General features: G+C 42.4%; 1 protein-coding gene across 1 annotated transcript; it reads right to left on the bottom strand.

Annotated features, from left to right (window-relative positions):
* Nucleotides 1–897: 897 nt before the first annotated feature.
* RBM20 (RNA binding motif protein 20) lies at nucleotides 898–22,157 on the bottom strand (the record flags this gene model as incomplete). The annotated part of the gene is made up of 12 exons (XM_010010919.1): nucleotides 898–1,008; nucleotides 4,643–4,764; nucleotides 5,515–5,634; nucleotides 7,988–8,657; nucleotides 10,055–10,153; nucleotides 12,050–12,734; nucleotides 13,461–13,540; nucleotides 15,315–15,446; nucleotides 16,857–17,000; nucleotides 21,405–21,496; nucleotides 21,847–21,938; nucleotides 22,096–22,157. Coding segments are annotated over 12 exons (2,409 nt in total), but the record flags the coding sequence as incomplete, so codon positions are not given.
* Nucleotides 22,158–23,454: the final 1,297 nt, after the last annotated feature.

Here is a 23,454-nt window from a genome sequence, read left to right as displayed (position 1 = left end):
GCTGAGGAAAAGCAAGCTTGAAAGAAAACAAAAAGACCCCAAAAGCAAGGATCTTGAGTAAAGTGTCTAAAAGAGACATGGTCCGAACATGTGGCACTTTAAAAAGCCTCTTGTGAGAGTTTCAAGTCTGTAAGACTCAAAGTTGGCACCCTTTAGAATTATCAAAAAGAAGCGTTTCAAACAGAGTGGTACCTGGAGAACATCCTGGTCACACCATGGGCACTGCTGAAGACCAGAGCAGGTCAGCTCTCGCCATGCTGGGCTCAGGCTATGAGGTCCCTGGGACAGACTGTGGCTCCCTTGGTATTCATACAACACAGTCAATGCTTAACAACACAAACATTTCATCGATTCACCAAGCTCTAAGACACATGGAGGTGGATGCTGATGGGGTTCATGTTATGCCATCTACTGACTAGTATTAGCAATAGTGGCTTTAGATGTCCTATGCAAATCCTACTTCTCACCGGGGCAATGAGTGCAATGGCTGTAGATATTTTAAGCAACATGAAAGCCTATTTATAGTCACATCTCCTTTCCTTCCAGCATCCACTGGAGGATGCTGAGTGCTTCTAAATACTCTGCCTGACCTGATGTGTCACATCAGAATTAAAACTTCAAGAATCCCTGAGAATTCTGATTTAATCTAGGAAACCACTCCCAGCACGCAGAGTGTGAGAAAGAATTGCTCCACTTCTTACAGATATGCCAGCATTGCTTCACCGTGGGAAACAGTTTCAGGCATTTTGGTTTTTAATGGCACTCTGGGCATAGATGCATGTTCCATGCTCTTTATTTCCCCTCCTCTGTACAGTGCAAATTGACAGTTATATCATAGAAATAAAAAAAATAAAGTATCAGCATTCACTCATTTATAGCTCTTCCAGTTCATCCACATCATAGTTTTTTCTTTGCAAAGTGAGGAACAATGCCAGTGTCATCCTGAGGCAGATGGCTGCCTTCTTCCTTCATTTTCAGGCTCTCTTCTGCAAGCTGGGATAGATACTTCTGCAATCACATCAAAAACAAAGCATCATTACCAAAACTGAGAACATTCAACATGTGGTGCTTCATGCATTTTCAGAGCTCTTATGCTCTCCCAGCATCTCAAAAGGGAAGAAAGCACATAGAAGCCCCATTTTGGTGAAAATTCAAGCCAGGAAATATAGATGTGTCAGGCAAACTACCTGAATATATATGGAGAGCCTGAGAAGTTCAGTGATTTACTCTGTGCCACAAAGGGAACTGGTGACAGAACCAGGAGCACTGTGACTCCCCATCGGTCTGTGTAACCAGACCTCACCTCTTCTCCTTGCAAACTCTTTACTCCCATATGCTATAGGGCAGGAATTAACTCCATTGAGTCAACTGAATTATGCTAGTATAAGATCGGTGTGTCAGAAAATAGCAGCAGTTCCTGAATCATAATTTAAAGCACATATATTACATTTTATAATGTTCAGTTCAGAGGTACACTTTTTGCATCAGAACATGTCTTTTAAGGCAATAATCAAACTCAGTAATAATTAACACAATTTAGCAGCATGTGTAGAGTATTTACATTTACTGTGTTTCTCCAAGATAAAGCACATAGACATGTTCTTATTAATGACTTATACCACATGCAAGAATAACTGATGTGCACATTACTAGGATCATTAATCTCTCTTTTCTAGCTGATTATTCATTCTGATTTGTTTTGAAAAGGCCATCTCACATCACTGCAAAATTATATGTACTTGCAGGATTCCCCCAGAGTACAGTTTGCTCTTTGGCATCCGTGGGGAAGAGGTGAGAAGAGAAATGGATGTAAAAAAACTAAAAGGGCTGTGTTAGGACTGCCAGGTCCTGCCAGGAAATACGAGTTTAGGATGTAAAAGGTACATCTGAAAGGGACTCAGTAATGCGAATGAATAGGCATACTTATGACAAAACGATGACTGAATATGGAGTACATAGAATATACTCTGAATATAGAGATTTGGCTGTGGAAATTGCACAATTCTCGTAAGTCTTTATCCCCAGGTACAAAATTCTGTGTGGCAGAAAGCCAGAGTAAATGCTACAGTAGTATAGAGAGATGCAGGGTCCATGAAGGCTGGGAAGAGTGATCTGTGCACCATGAACTGTGATACATCACTAATGCTTGTCATTGGATCAGATAACCCAGGCATTTTTGGCTTTTAATGATTACCCATAAAAATAAGACAGGTTTATCCACCAACTTCAGCTGTACTTATGATAGATCATGAACACCATAAACATCAGTCTTGAAGTTCACAGACCAGACGTTCAGATTCATTTATAGAAAAATGACAATGAAGGAAAATTATTTTATCATTTAAATACACGTTTTGATGAATAGTGCATAAAGCCAGTGGAAAACACGATAAAGGGCTGCACTGAGTTGCCGAGGTAGCTTACACCAGATGAATCTGACTGCTTTTTGTGGTAGTGGGGGGAGAGATGGCCAAATGATGGGTTTTTTGGACATGCAAAAAGCAGTGATCTGTAAGTACAAATGCCACCTGGGGAAATCATCTGTTAAGCTGAAGAGAATGGAAAACTGAAAAGGCCTGCAAGGCTGACAAAGAAACAGTTGAGGTTTTTTCAGTGACTGCTGTTCTTCAAGGGGCACCAGACTCAGATGAAGTTGACTGTTTGAGTTCAAGACAAAATCACCATCTAAGCAAGGCTTTTGGATGAAAACTGGTAAACAAACTGTTTGGTTTTGCATTCAAACCCAAACATTGAACATATGTTTTGGATGTGGCTCCAAGAGGACCACATGAAAGTAGCAGATGATGACAAATAGCAAATCAACTCTAAAAGACTTCTGGCCATGACAGTGTTGGCGACAATGTCATTGTCACTGGACATCGGTATTTGTCATGTAGGCAAGACAACAGAATGTCTGCAGCAGCAGTGCCATAGCTTCACATATAGCAAGAGCCCACAGTTCTTATGGTGGTGGATACACTCATTAAATCATCATAGAAGACTGACACTTCTTGCAGAGTGCGTAAATAAGCATTATTACAACTAAAAGGGTTCTAGTAATACAGAACAATTACTTAAAATCTGCTGAGTTTCCACCTGAGTGGGCAAAAGTTGGACAAGACACTTCCTCCATTTAGTAAGGTAAGAGGGCCAGTTTGACAGAACAGGCTGTTTTCATTATCATATTTGACAGATTTAATTCTAACAGCTTTTGTGGGCTTTGTTCTTTTACCTCAGGGTTAGAGATCTATCACAGCACTTAAGGGAAGTGTCTTTACGGGGAGAAAAAGCGGGTATTTTTCACACTGATTCAGTTTTAGTTGGACCTTTTTTTCTACGACTTTAACAAAATCCCTCTTCTTCCCACTGGACCAGTTACCAGGGGCTACAACCTTTGCATTAGCACAGGTTTCTTTGGAACAGACGTGCATGGGATACGCAGCCTGTGCTGAGTGGTGCCACCTCTGGTGGATCCCTCTGGATATTTTAGTGTGAAGCCAAAAAGGCATGCAAACTGGGCACCTGTTTTTCAAGCTTACACTTGGAGGATCCATTATGAGCAAGCATGGCAGCTCTGCAGGCACAGGCTTGGAAAGCCAGAGCCCTTTTTGTGATCACAGTTACGTACCTTCAGGAAAGTCAGGAAGAAAATTCTCCCAGAGAAATTATTTGACTCCAAGTGTCACTAGAAAAGCCAAAGCCTACCAGCTAGCTAGGGGAAAATAGCTATTCCTTGGAGAGAAGCAAAGTTCCAGCATTTACTATGGGCAGAGGGAAGGAACAGAGAAAGAAGTGACTTTTGCTATGAGTATGCAATGCCAGCAAAAGTGTCTTCTGCAGTGTACACACCCTGCACTCCAGGAGATGAGAGGCAAGGCCATCTCCTCTGAGGAGACCTCAGTACAGGGCAGTTAATGTTCATGCTGTCATGACTGATGTGCATCTGAAAAGTGATAAAGGTGGGGTCTTCTGATTGAACTGCAAGCACTCGTGATCTCTGTGTGCTCTTATCAAGTGCTGATATGCCTACAGTATATTCTTATGGAATCCATACAAGTAATTACATGCTTCTGCATGTCCTTACAGGACTTATTCAGCAGTGGTGTTCTGTGGGGCTGACCCGCCGTGCTGCTGTGTAGCAGAGGGAGGTGATTTCAGCGGGTCACAGGAAATGCTTGGGAGAGCCCGTGCGTCACAAAGCAGTGCATGCTGAAACACGCTGCAGAAATTCACACTGATGCAAAAATAAGCCTGGCAACAACATTCAGCAAGCGGCATGTTTAATGCTCCTGAAATTAAGAAGTAAGGAAGGCTGCAGGTGGGCTCGCTCCCAGTGATGGAAACGTCTGGGACCCTCAAGAGCAGAGAATTAAAGATCTGAGTTGCATGCTGTGCTAGTGATGAGGACCAAATGTAGGTGAGAAGATCAAATTATCACCTGGCCCCATTTTATGCATGACCCAGAAGTTGATTTCAAGGATCTGAGAGTGAGAAATTAGTGTGCTAACACTGGAACTACTGAGAAGTTTGGCTTATCTAAATTCCACTTCATCTGAATTCTGCCCACAGAATAAACCCCATTTTTTCGTAGCATCACCTATCTTATGCACAATCCACCAGCCAGCTTTGAATGTGTTTTTACCTGAAGATTTTTATAGTGAACAGTACTTCTGCAGTGACTTGTCTTTGCTGTCTCTTCATTTGTGTAGAAGAGTCCACAGAGCTTGCAGTAAAACCCAGTTCTAGGCACCACAAATTCCACACCTATTGAGAAATTCTGAATTACATTAAAATGTCAGTTGAAACCCTTCCCCTCCACAACAAACTTGCTTCCAAAGAAAAAAGTTGCTGTTTAGTTAAATGACATAGATATGAAGACTGAATCTTGGATTCACTTCTCTGATTTCCCTCATTTCGCAATACTGAGCTGCAGTTTAACTGTGCATTGCAAATACACCCTCCACTTCTCTCTTACATATTACACATATTTAAAAATATACTTTCTTAAGCATAATATTGACTGGGAACTTCACTGTGTAACCTCAAGGGCTAGAACAGCGATAGCACTTAGCAGTAAATTCATGCTTAAGTTACACAGATTGCTCTTTATGATGTACTTCTAGGTGGTTTACTCATGATCAGTGTTTACACAGTAAAACTAATACTTTTGCTTATACTGAAAGTATAAGCAATAGTTTTATAACAAGGACTTTTAAATTACTAAGTATTTTTGATATGGATTTCATCTATAGACCAAGAGAACTTATTTCATCTCATCAGCAACATTAACATCTATCATTTGCCATTTACCTGGAATGAAATTCACAACAATCTCTAATCAAAAACCTGTTTCTTTCAACAGCTATCCCTCTGTCAGAAACCCTGCTCCTTCACTCTCATCTGTTCTGAAAAAGAAGTATAGCAAGTAGCCTTAAAGTGACATCTTGTTGTAAGCTGTAGGTATTGCAGTGGGCAGCACTGCAGGCTGAGGGTGGCCTGGGCGTCCGAACGTACCCAGGGGAATGCTGAGTTCCGTGAAGACATCCTCTTGTTCCCAGCCTGGTGCAGAGTGTCTTCTTTTAGACTCTACCTCCGGGTATTCCAGAGATCTCATTTCCAGGTACCTAGAATTTGCTTAACAAATGAATAAATGTATTGAATGAAAACAGTTTATTAGTTTAAAGAGACATTCGTAAACTTCTTGGGAACACTTGCTGGGTGGATGCAGTAAAAGCTAGAAAAAAATGCTTTTCCATACAAATCAGAGGCTTGCTCAGTGCAACTCCAACGGCTGTACTACACTGGGCAGCCACTCCTGTTTCTCCTGGCAAACAATTCTTCTATTTCTAGTTTCACATTTGTTATGTTCTTTCTCTTCATATTTTAATCTCTACACAGATCTATAACGTTATACATGCCTCTGGCACAAGCACGGTCGGACTACAGCTCCATAACCACACCTCTGGTACTGCATGACCAGTGATGGAACTAACTGGTCATGGGGCTAACATGGGGCTGCTGAGAAAGGGGGAGCCACCAGGACTCTTGCAGGAAGCCAGCAGCATCATTATCATTTGCTCCCTGAAGCCACTCTTCTCCCATCCTCAGCTCTCCAAGGGATAGTTTCTGCTTTCTGGCTCTTGAACACTTGGGATGGGCTGGTTGGTCCCTGCCTACTGACATTAATGGACGCAGGGAGGAGATTCAAGGTGTGGCAAACAGTGGTTTGCTTTGCTGAGGTAAATAAAGCCAGTCAAAAGAACAGATGTTCTCCCTTACCAACATGAGAATTGCTTTCATTTTAAAAAAGGAGAAATTTGTTATCACAGAACAACAGAATTATGGATAAGATGGTTTGATTCTTATTCTTCAGTTCTTATATCAAAGAACTAGTTCCCTTACCCTGACAAAATTTCTATTGCATTGCTAAGTTCACCTAGATAAGGGATGTATTTTCTCATAAAGCAAATATGTTTTTGCCCAAACCAAACCCTTCCTGCCTTTCAAGTCTGTAGTTCAAAGATCTGCAATTTCTGGCTATGAGAATGAATTTTTCTTCATTGTTTTAAATACGTCTATTACATGATTTAAAAGAAAATAATCCAAATTCCTGACTGGTTGGCTTTCAAGTTAACTTTAAGCCCATCCCAGGTTCCCAAATCTGCTGCAGAGATCCTGGGAAAACCCGCAAGCTTCAGCTAGCTCTTCTTGAGACACCCAGGGCCTTTGTGGCAACTGAAGTCCCACTGAAGTTGACTTCTGGGCTTCTGAGCTGGCAGCTACATTTGCAGAGAGCCTAAAGCCTTGCGCTACAGATCCCAGATATCAAATCCATGACAGAAACCTGGGAAACACAAGCTCCCCTGGAGCTTCCAGGCTCGCTGCTGGCAAGCTGGAAAGTGAGATCCTGAAAACACAGAAGTAACTATGCTCTTGGGATACCCAACTCTTTCATCAGCTGGCTGCCCGTGAAGTGGGCAGCCCAGGGGAGCCAATCTTGCCATCCCCAATCCCTGGGAGTCTGCAGTGCAGTGTTATCTCCAAATATGCAAAGCCGGGTATGTGCAGGACATACAGGTAAGTATTGAAAACTAAGCAAGTTTCAAATCTGTCCTGGGGGAAGAAGTCAGTTCAAAATCAGACATTGACATTAAATGCTGAAGCATTTTCCCCTCAGAAATCTTTCAGTAGCTTCTGCTCACAACACCTTCTCCATCACATGGGCTCTGGTAGCAATAAAAAGGAACGTTCTTGGCCAACATGGTCTATGCTGTTTTCCACTTCACCTCATTATACACAGCCCATTCACTCAAGTTTTGTTCGAAAGTGTGATGAGGAACTGAATTCACTTTCAGACACTCAGATCCTTCTTTTTTTCCTGACAGCTAAAATATTAATAGGCAGCTATGATTACAGTTATTGGCATTATCTCACAGCATGTCCTATCAGTTATATTAAAGGCAGCATGTGGCAGATAACAGATGATCAGGCAATTCCTACCAAAAGGCATGTATTTGTGTGAACAGTGACTAAGAAGGAACAATCTACGGATAATTTCCATGTTAGTAATGCTTCAGTACAGTGTGTAAGAATACCCACCTTGTCCAGGAGCCAGCCAGACACTACAGATACTTTTCTGTTGACCTTCAGAGACTGTCACTCATTTCATTGACAATTCAAAATAAATTTAGCAGGGCACTGAAAGAGTCCAGCTAAACTCATGTGAACCTTGACATGACAATTATAGCAGCTTATGCCTTTCAGAAAGCTTGCGAGCTGCTTATCATATTTCCTTTACACTATTCAGCTAAGAGGCTCTAATGGTTTAGCTTGGCGAAAGGGACTGGGGTTCTTTTACTGAGCTGCTCCAAGGACAAGTCTTGATACTATTAGCAACATTTATTCTTGTTAGCAATAAATTTCAGTCTACTGTCAGAGAAAACATGCAAGGCTCTCTGCGGGCTAAAGAGAAAGAAACAGTATTTACCCTTGGCCTCTGGACACTCTTGGCTTCCATGTCTTGTTTCTTCACTAGTGTTTTTAACAAGCATTTCCATAACTTCTCTGCTCTCAGCTCCTTGTGATCCCATCTGTTTGTAATCATCTATAAATGTATCAGGGAGCTGGAGAGTTTCTTCTTTCAGATGAACAGAAGGTATATGGTGATCTTCGGGCTCTGAACGAGTGTCAGAGCTCTTATCAATTTTTCCTTCCTTCTGCTGGGAATCAGACTCCTTCGCAGATTGGTCTTCCTGCAATTCCTCTGGCTTCTGCTCAGGGTCCAGATTTAGGCTTGATGCTTCTGTTACAGCATCATCATTCTCATCATCCTCATCATCATCCTGGCAGCCGCTAGAAGCCACACTGCCCTTTGCCGATCTAAAGTTTGTTTCTAGAGCTTTATGGGCAAATTTGTCTTCACTCCTGGTTAGGTGGCTGTGATCATTTTTCAGTTCTAACATGGTTGACATACAGGGACACATCTCTGAAGCAGTTTTATTTTTCTGATCAACCGGCACTATTTCTTCAAGCTCAGTTATGTCAGGCTCCATAATTAAATCATCTTCTCCCACTTCATCCACTGTCACTAGTTCCTCCATGTTAGCAGGATACCAGGTCTCACCTTCTATCTCACTTTCACTCTCCCAGTCTCGGTCCTGTCACAAAGATGTAAAACATTTGAGAGATCAGTCATTATAGATATCATCACGAACAGTGGGCTGTGAACATCAGTAGCCAGGAAGAACTTTGATCTGGCCATGCCTAACCCCACTTGTATTTTAGTTTCAAAGACTGATATGTCTTTGGTGTTGTGATTTTAAGCCTTATGCTTATCACATAAACTTCACTTCGTGGCGATTCTGTAACTGCCTTGGGGATTACAGCCTCTCCAGCCTCCTGCTTCTCACTTTTTTGTAAGCAGTAGAACAAGGTACAACCTGTTCTACTTTATTATGCAACTGATACTATTGTGAGATCCCCAAGGAAATGAACCTCTCCCCTTCCACTATCTCCATCCGAGGGTGGCAAGAAATAGGCAGCACAATGAGAATATACTGAACCCCAATCTAGCCACTGTGGCTTTCACTTTTTCCTTTACATTCCTGTGGTGACTCAGAAAACATGGCTACCTACTGCAGTCATTTCCTTCCACCAGCAAGAGCCCTCTGCCAGGGACCGTGTTGGTAGAGATTGGCCTAGACCTTAAGAAAACTCAGGTTTACAGTTGCATCCAAAGTACGTAATCTGAAATACCTCATACATGCAGTTACAGGACTCAGACACTCATATTTGGCCTCAGAAGTATTAGAATTATATGCTAAATGTTTCTTTTAAGACATACTTGCAGCTTAGATTTCAGCTCCCGGACTCGTGCACACATAACCTATTAATAATCTGTATTCTCCTCCTATTTGGCCATTCCCACACTTCCCCTCCTAGAATCCTAAAACAGCATGAAAACTCCAGGAGTTGACACTGTTCTTGCCAGGAGATCAGTTTTCTACAGCAAGGGATATCAATAGCTTCCATATCTGACCATCAACCCATGACCCTACAGATATGAAGCTGGAGGAATTCCAAGGACATTGCTGTCCCTGACTGCGGTGCTGCAGCAGGGGTGCTGTAAAGACATTTTTAATTAAAACCAGAAACAATCAGAAGAGGCTACTATCTATAGTTCATCTAAGGCTAAAGTTGTCACCATTAGTCCCCTCCTTCTCCACTAACCACACCTCCTTTTCTGGGGCAAGTGTCACAAAGTTCCGTGGTTCACTTGGGCATACGTTACCTACAGTTGCCAGTGCCAAGGGCTATGCATGTGAAGCAATGTACATGGGCAAAGAGCAACTAAAAAAAGAGTTCTGGAGACTTCAGGAAAAGCTATCCCTTAAAGCAGAGGTCAAGATAAGGCAAGTTAATTTAGACAACCCCCTTCTACAACCCTTTTACATGCCTTTCATGGGGGTTTAATGTTTCAGCTGGGAGAATGTGCTACCAAAGCCGGAAAACACTGATTTTGTTGTGGAAGCTGCATCAGCAATGTGTCACCAACCTTCTCGTGTCTTGTGTTTTCCAGGATTTCTCCAGATTCTTTTCCTTGTTTATTAGCTGAAGGTGAGCTCTTCTCTGGAACTTGCTCCTCTTTTCCAAGCTAAAATAAATACAACATATACACGTATAGCAACAAACAGTGGTGCTCTAGTATGTTTCTATTCTGGGTTTAGGGAAGCAAAGTCACTCACAAGGTCACATTCTTTATTTCTAAAGTTTATGCAAGTCAACTAGGTTGTGGGAAAAGACCCAACAATTTGATTCCATTTGCAAAGCTGCACAAAAAAAGAATTAAGAAGAAGACATTTAAACCAAATTAGAGATGTAATTTATATCATAGAATTGGCTGGAGACAGGTGGGGGAGAATGTGAATTCGTTAAAATTCCCAGCCTCCGCTCCTCTGTTCTCTACCCACATCTGTTATGTTGGCTCAGACATGGTAAGGAGAGCAGCAGTGTTAAAACTCTGCAGAAGACCTCAACTGTTTTGTCTGCTGAGGTAAGATCAGTCGAGAATGCAACTGCTTGCACTGTTCATACTTCGGAAGAACACAACCACAGTACTACCTGGCACTTGGTGAAAGAGAGGTGAAAGGGAAGTGTGACTTCAAGACATTCAAACATATTTCTTCTTTTTAAAATAGATCATTAGTAGCAGTCCCTGGAGAAGGATGCCTTTAGCAAAGCCACTTTTAACTTGAAAAACATGCAGAGGAGTGTGCAGCACTGGTGATTTAGGATGCTGTCTGACATTCCTCTCTGACATCTCTCCCCAAGAAACCATCCGTCACAGTGAAATACCAGCCAAAGGAGAAAGATGACAAAAGGTGGTAGAGACACACATATCTATGGCATGAGGTAGTGCTGCTGCCTGCTACAGAGACTACTTGAGTTACAAGACTGGAGGTTTCCACCAACCTGGCTCCTACATGAGAAGAATGAACACAAGGTCAATTAAAAACAACCAAAGATGGCCCTGGCAGCACAAAGCCACAAGCTAGAGACAGACCCCTGGTCAGCAAAGCAGCTCTGCAGCTTCCTGTGCCAGCATCCCTGGGGGGGGATGGCAGCAGTGTATCACTGGGGGGGCCAGGGGAGGCAAGGTGGCCAAGAGCCAGTAACAAGATCCCCATGGCAGGGGGCAGATATGAGCATGGGCTCTACTGAGACTGAGCGAATGAGGCATCTTGATCTGTTCCCATGCACTTTTCCCAGTGGAGGATCAAACCCACAAACACTGCTGCTTTACTGACTGGGATTATTTCTCCAGAGATCCCATAATTTTACAGGTGAGTTGACTCAGTGGTTCTGCCATGGGAAGAGATTCCTGCCAGCACACTGAAGAGAGCGGTGTGAATTATTCCTGCCACAGTTGAGGGTAGGGACATATGATCAGCAGAAACTAATTGTTCTGGTGTGTTGACCAACACAAAAATGTTCCTCATTAAAAGTTCATTCCCCATCTTAGCAGTATATCCATCAGTTCCCTGTACTGTCCTGGCAATTACTGTCATGCAAATATTTGCATCCCTGTAAAATACCACTTAATTCCCACATAACTCAATCTGGATCACAGACAGTGCAAGGAGGTGGTAGATGTGGAGAGGGCAGCTATGGGGTATTCTGCACAACTCAGAAGAGACAGCAGTAGGGCAATTGGCCCTGCACACACAACTTGCATGCAAACAGCACATTGTCACTTGGTTTTGTTTTCAGTTGTCTGTACCCTTCCCCTCAGGGGTACCCAGGTGTTCTGTGCTTGCATAGAAAGACAATGTCCACGTACCATATAGTGGTCATAGATCTGCATGATCTGGGAAAGAGGTGGAAAAGAGGAACTCCCAAGATTTCTTCTAGGCCTATATTCCCTGATTTTATCATGGCAAAACGTTACAAGTCACTAGCACCACAACCAAAACAAATGACCTAAAACATTTCCAAAAATCTATTATTTCAGCAGTTGCCTTCTTAAATACAGTTTGAGATCTTTATTTACCTCATTCTCAGGAGGTTTGGTTTCCTTCACTTCACTGCCTTCAGCAGCAGCATCTTCCTCTTGGTCTTTTTCAGCTTTCTTCACCTTATTCTTATCACTTTGTTTTTGCCTGGAGCCCTCAGATGCTTTGCTGTGCTTCTGTTCAGCAGCCTCCTCCCTGGCAGCATCCTCACTGTAAGAATGCCTTCGTTCCCTTAACTTTGCCTCTTCCTTTCTCTTGGACCTCCCAGGTAAATCCTGCAGCTGCCTCTGAAACTTGTCAGACTTTGACTTGGAGGTTTTTCGGTAATAGTCGTCTTCTCTGCTTTTGTAGCCAGATAAAGGGTGAAGGGAGCCAGGGGAACCACTCCTTAAATATTTCTCTCTGTGCCCTCTGCCTCCTTCAATCCGTTCATCCAAATCAAACTTGTCCAGCTGTCGGGAATAATGTTTCCTCTCATGCACCCACATGTCAGTCCTGTCCCTCTTCTCATCCCCATTCTCTCGCCATTCTCTGCTGTCTCTTTCCTCTTCCCGTCGAGAATACGGAGACTGATCCCACGACTCTCTCCCATTTCCCCACTCGGTCCTGCCCGTCCCCATCGGGCTGTGGGGTGAACTGCAGGAAGTAAAGCTGGGCGTGTGGGATCGGGGCGACAGGGAGCGGCTTATGGGGCTGCGAGAGCGGGGCCTCTCCGTGCCATACCTGCTGTAGAGGGAAAAGGCACCTTTAACTAACCCAGCTGACCCACTGTGGTCTAACAAGGTCTTGTACATTGGAAACACACGGGGAGTGCCCTGGGGACTGTGAACCGGAGACCCCAGGCCTGTCACAGACATGCACTGCACAGCTGCAAACACAGTGAGCAGAAGAAAAGGCAGAGTCATACCCACAGAGCTTAACTAACCCCCACAGAGCTGTCAAGAATATAGTCACTCGTTTTTAAAAGTGTCACACAGGGGTTCAGCATTAAAAGCTTATAATATATTGGATGACCCTGATGACTGTACCCTTAATAATGAGTCATCTAGGGCATCTCTGAGACAAAAGTGACAGAGGTCACCTGTTTAAAAGAGATGTTTTAGGACTGTGATTCCTATCCATTCTTGCTGGAAGGGCCAGAAGTCAGGCAGATCCAAAATATACCCAAATACATTTTAATCTGAACCTGGCTCTTCCTGGCTAGGTCCTGCAGCACCCCCAGCCTTTACACTTTTCACTCAAGGGGGAGTGTGTTCTTCACATGCCAGGTGCAAGTGCAGGCCCTGTACCTACTGTTGTATCCACTTCTATTTTTACAATGATTTGAAGTGAAATCCAAATTAAGAAAGCAAATGAGTTAAGAGAGGGAAGCACACAGATTATGCTTTTTCTACCTGCAGGTTTACAGATTTATCCAGGTTCCAATTCCAAACTGTGGAGCAACTTTACCTGTCCACTTCACGCAGCAGGTCCCTCTCCCTCTGCGAGTGGATGTCCTGGATGATAGCAGCCACATTCTTGCCTGGTTTCTAAGTAAGACAAAGACATGGTTTAACATGCTGCACTACTCTCCAAGCTAACAGAGGTGATTTGTCCTTCAAGAAACAACATCCATGTGTCATTCCATTATACTACTACTGAGAATACTTGGTTTCAGTGTTGTGGTTACACTCTTTTCTGCAGCTAGCATCTCAACAACACCATCAAAGCAGTAAAAGGATACAAATGGAAAGTTTGCTCCATTACGTTGTAGCACTGCCTCCTCATACTTGGCTGCTGTAATTGGCTTTGAAAACTGGCTTGTCCTTCACTGTTTCTAGGAACTGGATGTAAGAGGAAACAACCCCGACAATCTTTCTAATGTCTGAACTCAGCCTCTATAGCAGCCTATCTCTGATCCTCTAGGATCTGCCTTCTCTTCCTCTCAGAGTTTAGCTCATTCTGGAGTATAGCTCTAATAGACTATGCTTAGACATGAGAGCTTCCTAAAAGCTAAGTGCAAGAAACGTGTACTGGAAGTGTTGATTACTTGAGATTCAAGATCATTTACAAAAGATGCACTACTCCAGGCTGGAGTGCATGCAATTTGCCAAACACTGGTGCATGCACCAAGCTGAGCAACATAAGCATGCAGGAACCCAGCGGTTTGTTGTGGTGAACAGCTCACGTATATCCCCCCTTCCATGTTGCACTTCTGTTGGTATGTTTGTTTTTAACAAAGAGAAAGGGCTTCTTCTCATGCAGAGAAAAATTATTCCATGCCCTGAAAAACTGCCAGTGGGAAGGCTGAAAATCTGCCTGAAATCTGGGCAAACTACCACACTGTCCTTGTAGTTTCCTATTCCACCTCTGTGTTAAGATGCAGAGTCTCAGCCACCTTACATCTGAACCCCACACTGAGGAACACTGCCTGGTTTATGAACTTTGGGCAACTCCTTTAAGCCTCCTTAAACTATTATACACATACAGGAGGGAAAGATGCTTTTCCAAAGGTCAAACTAAACCATCTGAGTTACTTGTTTTTAACTCAAGGCTCATAAAAGGCCCCTTAACCTCTTAACTTGGAACATTACAGAGTTATTGTAGAAAATAACCCTGTGCTGTGTTAGATAATACACTATGAATCTTTTCAGCTCTTTATTGCCAGTTCCAGTCCAAGTCCCCATGAAAAAAATAATACTCTCTTAGCACTACATATGTCAGAACATAAGCTTCCATAAATACCCTTGCAAGAGCATGGAGTTTTGGACACTCAGGTGTCCACATCAGAAGTGTGGTAAAGAAAATATAATTAAAACAAAATTTGCTCTTTAATTTAGGTCATTTACAGGAAAGAAAAAGAAATCAGTGTGATGTTCAGCCCTGCCATCACTGCTTGGTATAGAGATTGTACTATTGGTTCAAGCATGCCAAGCAGTGAAAAGCTTTGCTTCAGGCTTAATGCCTGACTAAAAGGACAGGATCATCTTATTTTTGCTGACATGTTGTATTTTACACATGGCTGTGTTTTAGGCCTTTGTTAGACCAAGGAATGTGGGAAGCCCACTGAGAAGGAAGCTTGGAAGGGATTTTTGAAGTATGAGACAACCAGAGAAAATGGGATCTCTTTCAAGAGTTAAAGTTTAAAGCAAGAGCAAGCAGCTAAATATAAAGGATTGTTATCATGCATTCAATAATTTACCTTTCTTCTTCCATAATATTAAAGCATTAATTAGAAATCAGTAATCAGCAAGAATTTTTATATGCATTCTCCAGAACATGCCATGGAAACTCAGGAAATCTGATCAGGAATAACTATCTTACCTTCAGCTGCAATTCCTTGTATCTTTTAGACATCCTAATAAGTAACTTGTCATCATTTATCATAGCAGGTTTTTCTTTGTAGTACTGTACCATGGCTTGGGCTGCCTCGCTGTAAGCCATTTCCAGAAAGGCCTAGCACAAGTGGGGAGAGCTTTAAAATCTACTACATAATTAAAAATACAAAGTAAAGAGAGAAAAGGCAGCACAATGATTTTTGTTTGGATTCTTCTCATGCAAAATGTCTTGGCAGTACAGAACTGGGTAGCTTTTCAACCCTGGAGCTGAAACAGTAACACTTAGTCCATTGCTCAGCCTCCTTTTAACTGTAAATAATGGTTTCAATCCAGCTATTAAAGCTAATATGCAACTTTAGAACCAGTTTAGCTGAAAAACTAAATGACTAGAATCTAATCTTTCTTGATATATGAAAACATCACCTTTCCCTTGCTTCCTCACTGGTGCTTCTGCACCAAGGTCAGCTGCTGAGAGGATGCAGAACTATAACGCTGCAGCACACATTGCTCCTGAGACTGTCAGCTGTGTCTTGCACAATTGCAAGGGATCCAGATAAAAGCAGAACATCAGAGCATGAACAGCCAGAACAAAGTCAAAAAAGAGTTTAAAAATCTTGAATTATGTTAACTAGCACTTTTATTTACACAAAAATTGCATTTGATGCAATTGCAGTTTAACTGGTCAAAGAATATACTCACAGCTGGGTAATGACTGCCTTTTGAAACATCACAATCTCAACCACTACCCACTGGTGTGGATTTTACATCCATCTGTACTGTCTGCTGCAGGTATGCAAGAGAAGATTTTCTCCTCTTCGCAGCCTACCGCTACTGGTAGACTTAAGCTACTAAAGGTAGACTTAAACTGCATTGAAGAAAGAGCTCTACTATATCCAGTGCAGATTAAAGGGGAGTGAGTGAGGTATCAGTGCCCCCTGTAATGGCACAGCCTTCCTTTAGCATGTGTGTGCCAGATCACCCAGTACAGCCATGGCCAGGGGACTCTGCCCCCAGCCTGTAACTGTAATTATACCATTGAGGGATCTGCCCCTGCTGTAACAACAGTTCAGCAGTGTAGGACAGCTGAACCAGACAAGAGTGCAAGGCATTCTTCAATGCCCAGTACATGTATGGGTAAGAAAGCAATAAAAACCTCGCAAACAGAACAACAGAAGTCTGAAAATGACCCTAACAAATGGCTGAGAGAAGGCCAAGTTATTCACTTTTAAAAAATATTATTATTACTATTATTATAGTTTTACAATACTTCTTCATTGAGATGTCTGGGAGGGTTTAACAAGAATGGTGAGGCAGTGGTCATGTTTAGGCCATCATCTCGTTTTACAAACATCAATTTTTTCTTCTACTTTAAGAGCTCCATGTATTTAAGTTCCTTCTACTTAAATACTTCATGTATTTAAGTTCCTATTACAAAACAAAAGAGATTTCCCCCCAGATACTCTGTCTTCACATCAATGTATCTTTATAGCAGTAGATGTCAACACCGGTGACCCCAAATGCACAGTACCTGGTTAGTGGATTTCATGAGGATATAGTTGGTGACCTTCCCAAATGGGAGCCCCAGGTTAATGACATCATTCTCTGTGCAGCTTCCCTCGGGGAGGTTGCAGATGTGAACAACTCGACCCAGTGTAGATTTCCTCTGGGGAAACTGGGGGGAAAACAACAACTCAAAACCATGTTTTTATCTTACATATTCTATCCACTAGATCAGACCTTAATTTTCTGTAAAAAACTAAAAGTTCTGTTCTATTATTAAGGACAAATAATCTTCTTTAAAGCCTTGTATTTTAACATCCTTGTTTAGAAATACAGATGGGAAGAGAAACGTTTAACTGCAGTGCAGCTTGCAATGGAATCTCCATCCCTGGACATTACAAAGCCCAGAGAGGATTTCTAGAAGAGATGCTCTTGTTCAGGCAGGATTAACAATATTGCTGTAAAAGCTAACTTGACACCTCAAACATTACGGATTTCATAAGTCATAGGGGATTCAGCTCCCTTGCACGTCACAGCAGAGGGCTGGGCTGCCATGGGCACAGGCCACTGCACTATACTCAGGACCAGCAAGAGTTTGGAGGCCCCTCAGTGTTTGGAGATGAAGGGTGCCCTTGTCACTAGGAGGTCTCAGCTCCTCCTGACTCCTGTTTGCACGGCCAGCACCCATCTGCTACCCCAGCACCCATCTGGTACCCCAGCACCCATCTGGTACCCCAGCACAACTGCTGTGGCTTCTCTGCCAAGTCAGACAGCCTTTCTGAGCCTGTCTGCATCTGTTGGTCCCCCTGAGGGCTCTGTGCCTTCCCTGCACATGAAGGCCCTGTGCACTACTGCTGAGTTGCCCTTAGCAGACAGTTTGCAGGCAATGCACAAGAAATTAAGTATTTTCAAATATTCCACAAACGTCCATTTATGTGGTGCTTATGGTTCCTTAAAACAGATGCTCACTGCAGTCCCCATCTATAAATTCACATAGATGTCAGAAAACAGTTTAGGTGACTACAGAGGTGTTCAGAAGAGGCTGAATTTCAATCCTCCTTCTGTGCTGGTGGAACAGACTGGTCCTGGTGTAAAAATGAGCTAATTTATCTTGTGAGAAGACACACACTGTACCTCAGGTTGGAAAACCTACTACTTTCCCCTCTGATTACAACAACACACAGTAGGAGGGACTTCTCCCCTGGGGACACAGTGATCACTGGACACGCAGACAGGCGGAGCTCCCAAATTGGGTTGGCACAGGCACACGGTGGGGGTGCAGTAATCACTTCCCAAGGGTGTTAGTCTATTTTGGAGTGCTGGGGCAGTTCCCAAAGAGCCGCCCATCTCCCTGACATGGAAAGCAGGCTCTACACTCCCTGTGCAAAGAGGCATCAGGGTATACTCAGAGAGGAACATAATTTACCCCAGCTAATGACATGCAAAACATTGCTCACACAGGATTAAGTCTTCCCAGACCACTTCCCTGTCTATGACCTCTGCTGTTAGGATTTTACTGAAGAAGTAACTCTACCTTCAGTTAAAATTGTGTCATTCAAGGGGAGATGCAAATCATGTAATCTTGCAGGATCAAGTTCACCAGAGCCATCACAAATGTTTGGCTTGTCAGCAAGTTCACAAGTTACAGAGCTAATGTTATCTTATTTACACCTTCATCCCATTACCTTCCCTCCAGGCTTCAACACTTAACCATTTGTGTGGTTTTGCTGCAGCAAGACCATGTATTATACAGTAGTCTGCTATTTAGCTTGTATCTTATGGAGCTTGCCAAGGTGCAAAAGGTAAGTCAAAGAAGTGCAAAAATCCAGAAGTACGATATTTTCTCTGGCAGAAAAATAACAAATGCCTGATCCTAAAAAAGATGAAGCAACTGAACTCCACTTGAACATAAATGAATAGAAAAAGAAGTGATGGCTACCTGCATCTGGCAAGGAAGCATGTAGTGCACAACTGAAGAATACAGCTACAGCTAGCAGAGGAAAAGGAAACTTTCCTGACAGCAAATGCAGTTCCCAGTGAAGGAACACCCTTCAGTTTCTTTTGTCAGATTAGTTAAGGATGGTATGTTAGGAGTCTATGGGACTAGAAAGACTTTGCTGCTCCCTGTGGAGGCTCCACAGTCCATGTGCTGACACCTGCACAGCAGTACATTAAATCAAAACAACTGTAAGATGTTACCACCTCCTCACAATTGGCAATGGCTTAAATTTAAATGCTATGCCACAAATATGCTGTAATTCATGATTAAGAAGTGGTCATGTACTCATAGCAGAAGTCAATGGGCTGTACCAAGCAATAATCTTGTCAGCTGATTGAAGCTAAGGGTCCATTCATTAAACAGAGCTGTAAATCACAGCCAGAAAAGGAATATACACGTTCCATACCCACAGACAGGAAGTTAGGGCAGCTGTTGTGTGTTAAGTTTTGAATGTAATTTTCAATGAGACTCTAAGTTAATTTTCTTTGCAGCTGATGTCTACAGGGGCTTAACAATGCAGTCACACAACTACTACCAAAATAATTTGATGCACAGCAGTGAAACGCATTCCCTACCATGTGCCGTATTATTTCCCCAATCCATTTTTTCTATTACAGCTTTTCCCATTTCTTCTGTTTCTTGCTTTTCAAATTCTTTAACCCTTTCTTGAGCTTTGCTTGTTTTTTTTCTAAATAAGAAACTGTCAGTCCCATCCCTCCAGTGCTAATGGCTCTCCATGCCCAAATGAACGCTTGTAGCTCTGTATCTGCCTTTTAAAGAGGGGTAGAGTTATTTGCAGATGGATACCACAGAGCAAGCTCTTCCAGAAATCTGAACACTTTGTTTATGATTACATGCAGGGTCAAATATAATCTTCCATTGCTCAGTTAAATGGCAGCAGCTTAGATGAAAGTGAATACTACCATGCAAAGGTGTAATAAATTATAAGCCACCTGGTTGCAGGGTGAATGACAGATGGCAAACTCCATCTTAACACCTCTACTATAGCTCCCTGCCCACTCGATGAGCTTCTGAAGAGGAGGATTTACAGGCTCTTGGAAAATCAAATTATTCAATTAATAATCATTAATTTCATTATTTCATTAATGTCATTCATTATTATAATTAATGAATTAATTATTCAAATTATTATTAAATCAAGCTCAATTATTGGGTTTTTCATCTTTCATAGTACTGCCAGACATTGAGAAGGACTTCTGCAGGCAGCTTAAATGATAAATAGTGACAGATTCTAAGGAGAAATGATACTGGTATTAGCACTAATTTCATTTGTTGCGAGGTTGACAGACATGATGAAAAGGAACATTCCTCTACACCCGCTGCTACTCCACCTCTGACCTTGGAGGCAGCTGTCATGAGCAGCTCTGCTCTCTGGCCCCTGCACACAGTGTCTGTGACAGGCAGAAGATAAAACCCCTTCAGAGTAACCTCTTGCCCAGCAAAGAAAATGGGTTGGATTAAACAAATCTGGGTGATGTTTCTGTAAGCAATGCCTGGTGCAAACTGGAGTAGCACAGGGATGCAACTCAGCCTAGCTTTCCACAGCGTCAGAGAACACATCAGGACATATACACAAAAGCCTAACAAGGTGAAAACTTGAATCCTTGAAATACTGCTGCTGTTCCATGAATGCCCTAACATGAGCCCTTGATGTCTTCAGCTTTAATCATAACTTTCTGATATATGTTGAGCTTCATTTTCACCCTAACAACTTTGTATTCCCATCATGTATATGATTTGCTTTTAGCTGCATTTTTTTCCTCTTTTTTTTTTTTTTGTTTCCCTTTAAAATCTATCTGCTTTGTCAATGTAAGAACCACTTTTAATGTTATCCTTTTTTTCTGGCATTTTTTCATGATTGGGCTGGGAATTCAAATGTGCACTAGAGCAGTAGCACTGGGGACCTGTGTTGAGTGCAGGGGAGGGGCTAATAAAGCTAAACCATTGGAAGGATGTACACCAAACCAAACGTGCTGAAAGGATACCAGGAACAGCAGATGATATGAACAGTACCCTAAAATAAACTAAGAAAAGGTTAATCCAGTATAATGAATTGATCTGGGACCTCCAGGTGAGTAACAGAAAAACTGCATTCACTACCTTTGTCACCTGGGAGAAGCACCCCAGCGTGGGAAGGGCAGAGAAAAGTAGCTACCAGTAACTAACCAGAGAGATGGAAAGCTGCTTGCTGGGATCATACAATAGTTAGGGTGGGATCAATTACTTAGAGTAAGTAAAAGCTAATCCAAATCTTCATTCCAAGCTGAAGATGACCTTTCTGAGTTGAAAAGATTCAGAAAATGGGGAAAATAAGTCAATGGGATACATGCAAACTGTTTTTCCCCCTCCCCAAATCTAACAAGTAAACAACTTTTAACACTGGGAAAAAAAAAACTTACAATCAAGTTCTGATTTGGCCAAAATCAAAAGCATAAAAGAGCTGCAGGGAAGTTGAACTAACAAACTGAATATTCAGATTATTGTCTAAAAGGAAGCCTTCACAGTTTTAATTCCAGTAAGTAGAAGTGATCGGTTTGCTTAGGTACTCACTCTTACCCCTGATGGAGGAGAAGAAAAGGTAGGACCTGGCTGCCCAAAGGATCTTGCTGACGTAGTGATAAAAGATGCGCCGACATTTGGTGGATAATCTGAATAATGGATTACACACATTGCATGAAAATCTCAACTCACGTTAACTGCATTAGTGTGCTCAGTAAGCAATACCCCATTTACATAATAATTAATTTCATAGTGTCTACGTCAAATTATACACTGTTTGGTTGTACTGTGAAAACAAGTCATTGTTTGAAAGTAAAATAGATTCATACTTCGAAAGGCACAGTATTGGCTTTTAGCATTTCTGTGCACAGCCTCTAAAAAGTTTCCTTTGGAAACTTGTATCACATTTCATTTTAAATGTCCACTTTCCCCCAGAGACTGACTTCCCTTTCAACTTAAAAAAGAAGTGGTTTTAACTATTGCACATACAACCTCTCACCTTCGATACTAGATGGATTGAAAACTGCTGCATTATTTGGGGATAAATGCAATGTTCCATCTGCTGAGCTTAACACGCACCGGATGCCAGTGCTGGAAAAGAAAAGAAAAGAACTTTAGGAGCATGCATAACGTGCCATAAATATTAAAGCATAATAATTACACAGTAAATTCCCAATGTAAAGCCACCGAAGTAAAGGATGCTCTGTTAGAAACTCAGTTGGAAGAGGGTCTCTAAAATAATACTTACTTATCTGAAAAAGCCATACATTTTTGGATGTGAAGACTTCCCTTAATGTGCTGATCCCAGTCCTACGTTGAAACAAAGAGATGATGAGCACAGGAAAAATCCTGAAACAAATTTACAAGAGATTGCTTCTCCATTCAGTTTACCTTAGCCTAAAAACAATACCGAGATGCTGAAGATTAAACTGTGTGATGAGGAGCCAAGTGCGCCTTCATCCAATGCATTTACCGATTTGTTATTTATAGGTTAAATTACCAGGTACTTTACAAAAGGAGAGCTTCTCTGTATTAGTTTTGGAATCCAGTATATTACTATTAACTCAGTTACTTCACTGTAGTTGAAGAGCTCATCCTGTGAGGTGCTGAGCACCCTCAACTCCTGCAATGTTCATAAAGAAGGTGCTCAGCAGCGCAGCCAGGACAGTGCTTATTCATTTCAACAGATCAGCAAAATTTGTCAAAGTCCATTTAGGTACTTACACTTCTGTGATCCAAATGAGGCAGCGTATTCAACACTGACAAACTGACCAAACGAAACCCACCATGAACACATTTCCCCTGCCCTTTTTAACAGTTTAATGAAGCAAAAGAAATGCCCCGCACGGCCTAGGTGGGGGCTGCTTCAGACCAGCCCCGTAGCTGCAGTAAGCACAGCAAACCCTTGTGCAAGCAGGTGCTTGGAGAGTAAGAGGGAAACATGAAAGAGCAAACACATTCAGATATTCCAGTGTGTGTGTAAGCATCAGGCACTACTCCATTTGCTGACCATCTTCCTTCCTGTACACGCGCTGTTCTAATGTATTTGTCAGGCCACCATCAGCATGAACACATGCCTTTGCAGTTAGGTGCTGGTCCTGTGATGTGAGGGAAAAGGTCATGAGGACTTGTTAAGCAGGGCTTACCAGGGGGCCAGCACAACCCCAGCAGAGCCCATGAATGGCTGTGGGGCTCAGTGGCCTTCTCCAGACCTGACCTACATAACGTGACCTAGCACACAAGCTGGGAAGCCGCTTCCCAAGGGTGAATTTGGAGCTCCCTTGGCAATATGAAGAGAGAAGTGGGAGCGTGGTCTGTGCTACATGTGCTGAGCAGCTTCTTGCTTCCAGGCCAAAGTCGCTGGGGACCATGAGTCCTAAATTTTCCTTAGAGATACTAGGAGGAGGAGGAGATCCCAGCAGAGGATTATTAAATATAATTATTATTAAAATAATTTTAGAAAGCGCACTATTTTGTCTAAGCAAGCTGTTCCCACAAGGTTTTAGGGGGAAGCGTTTGTGATCAGAAACACAAAAAGAAAGGGAGAGGCAGACGAAACTGCAGACGTCATGGTTACAACACCGGCTTGAGAAGCGGAGGATCAGCT

The sequence above is a fragment of the Nestor notabilis genome, unplaced genomic scaffold, assembly GCF_000696875.1.
Source record: "Nestor notabilis isolate BGI_N333 unplaced genomic scaffold, ASM69687v1 scaffold26013, whole genome shotgun sequence".
In the NCBI taxonomy this organism is placed as follows: Eukaryota; Metazoa; Chordata; class Aves; order Psittaciformes; family Psittacidae; genus Nestor; species Nestor notabilis.
Note: the sequence above shows the minus strand (reverse complement) of the source record. Positions and strands in the feature narration are given on the sequence as shown.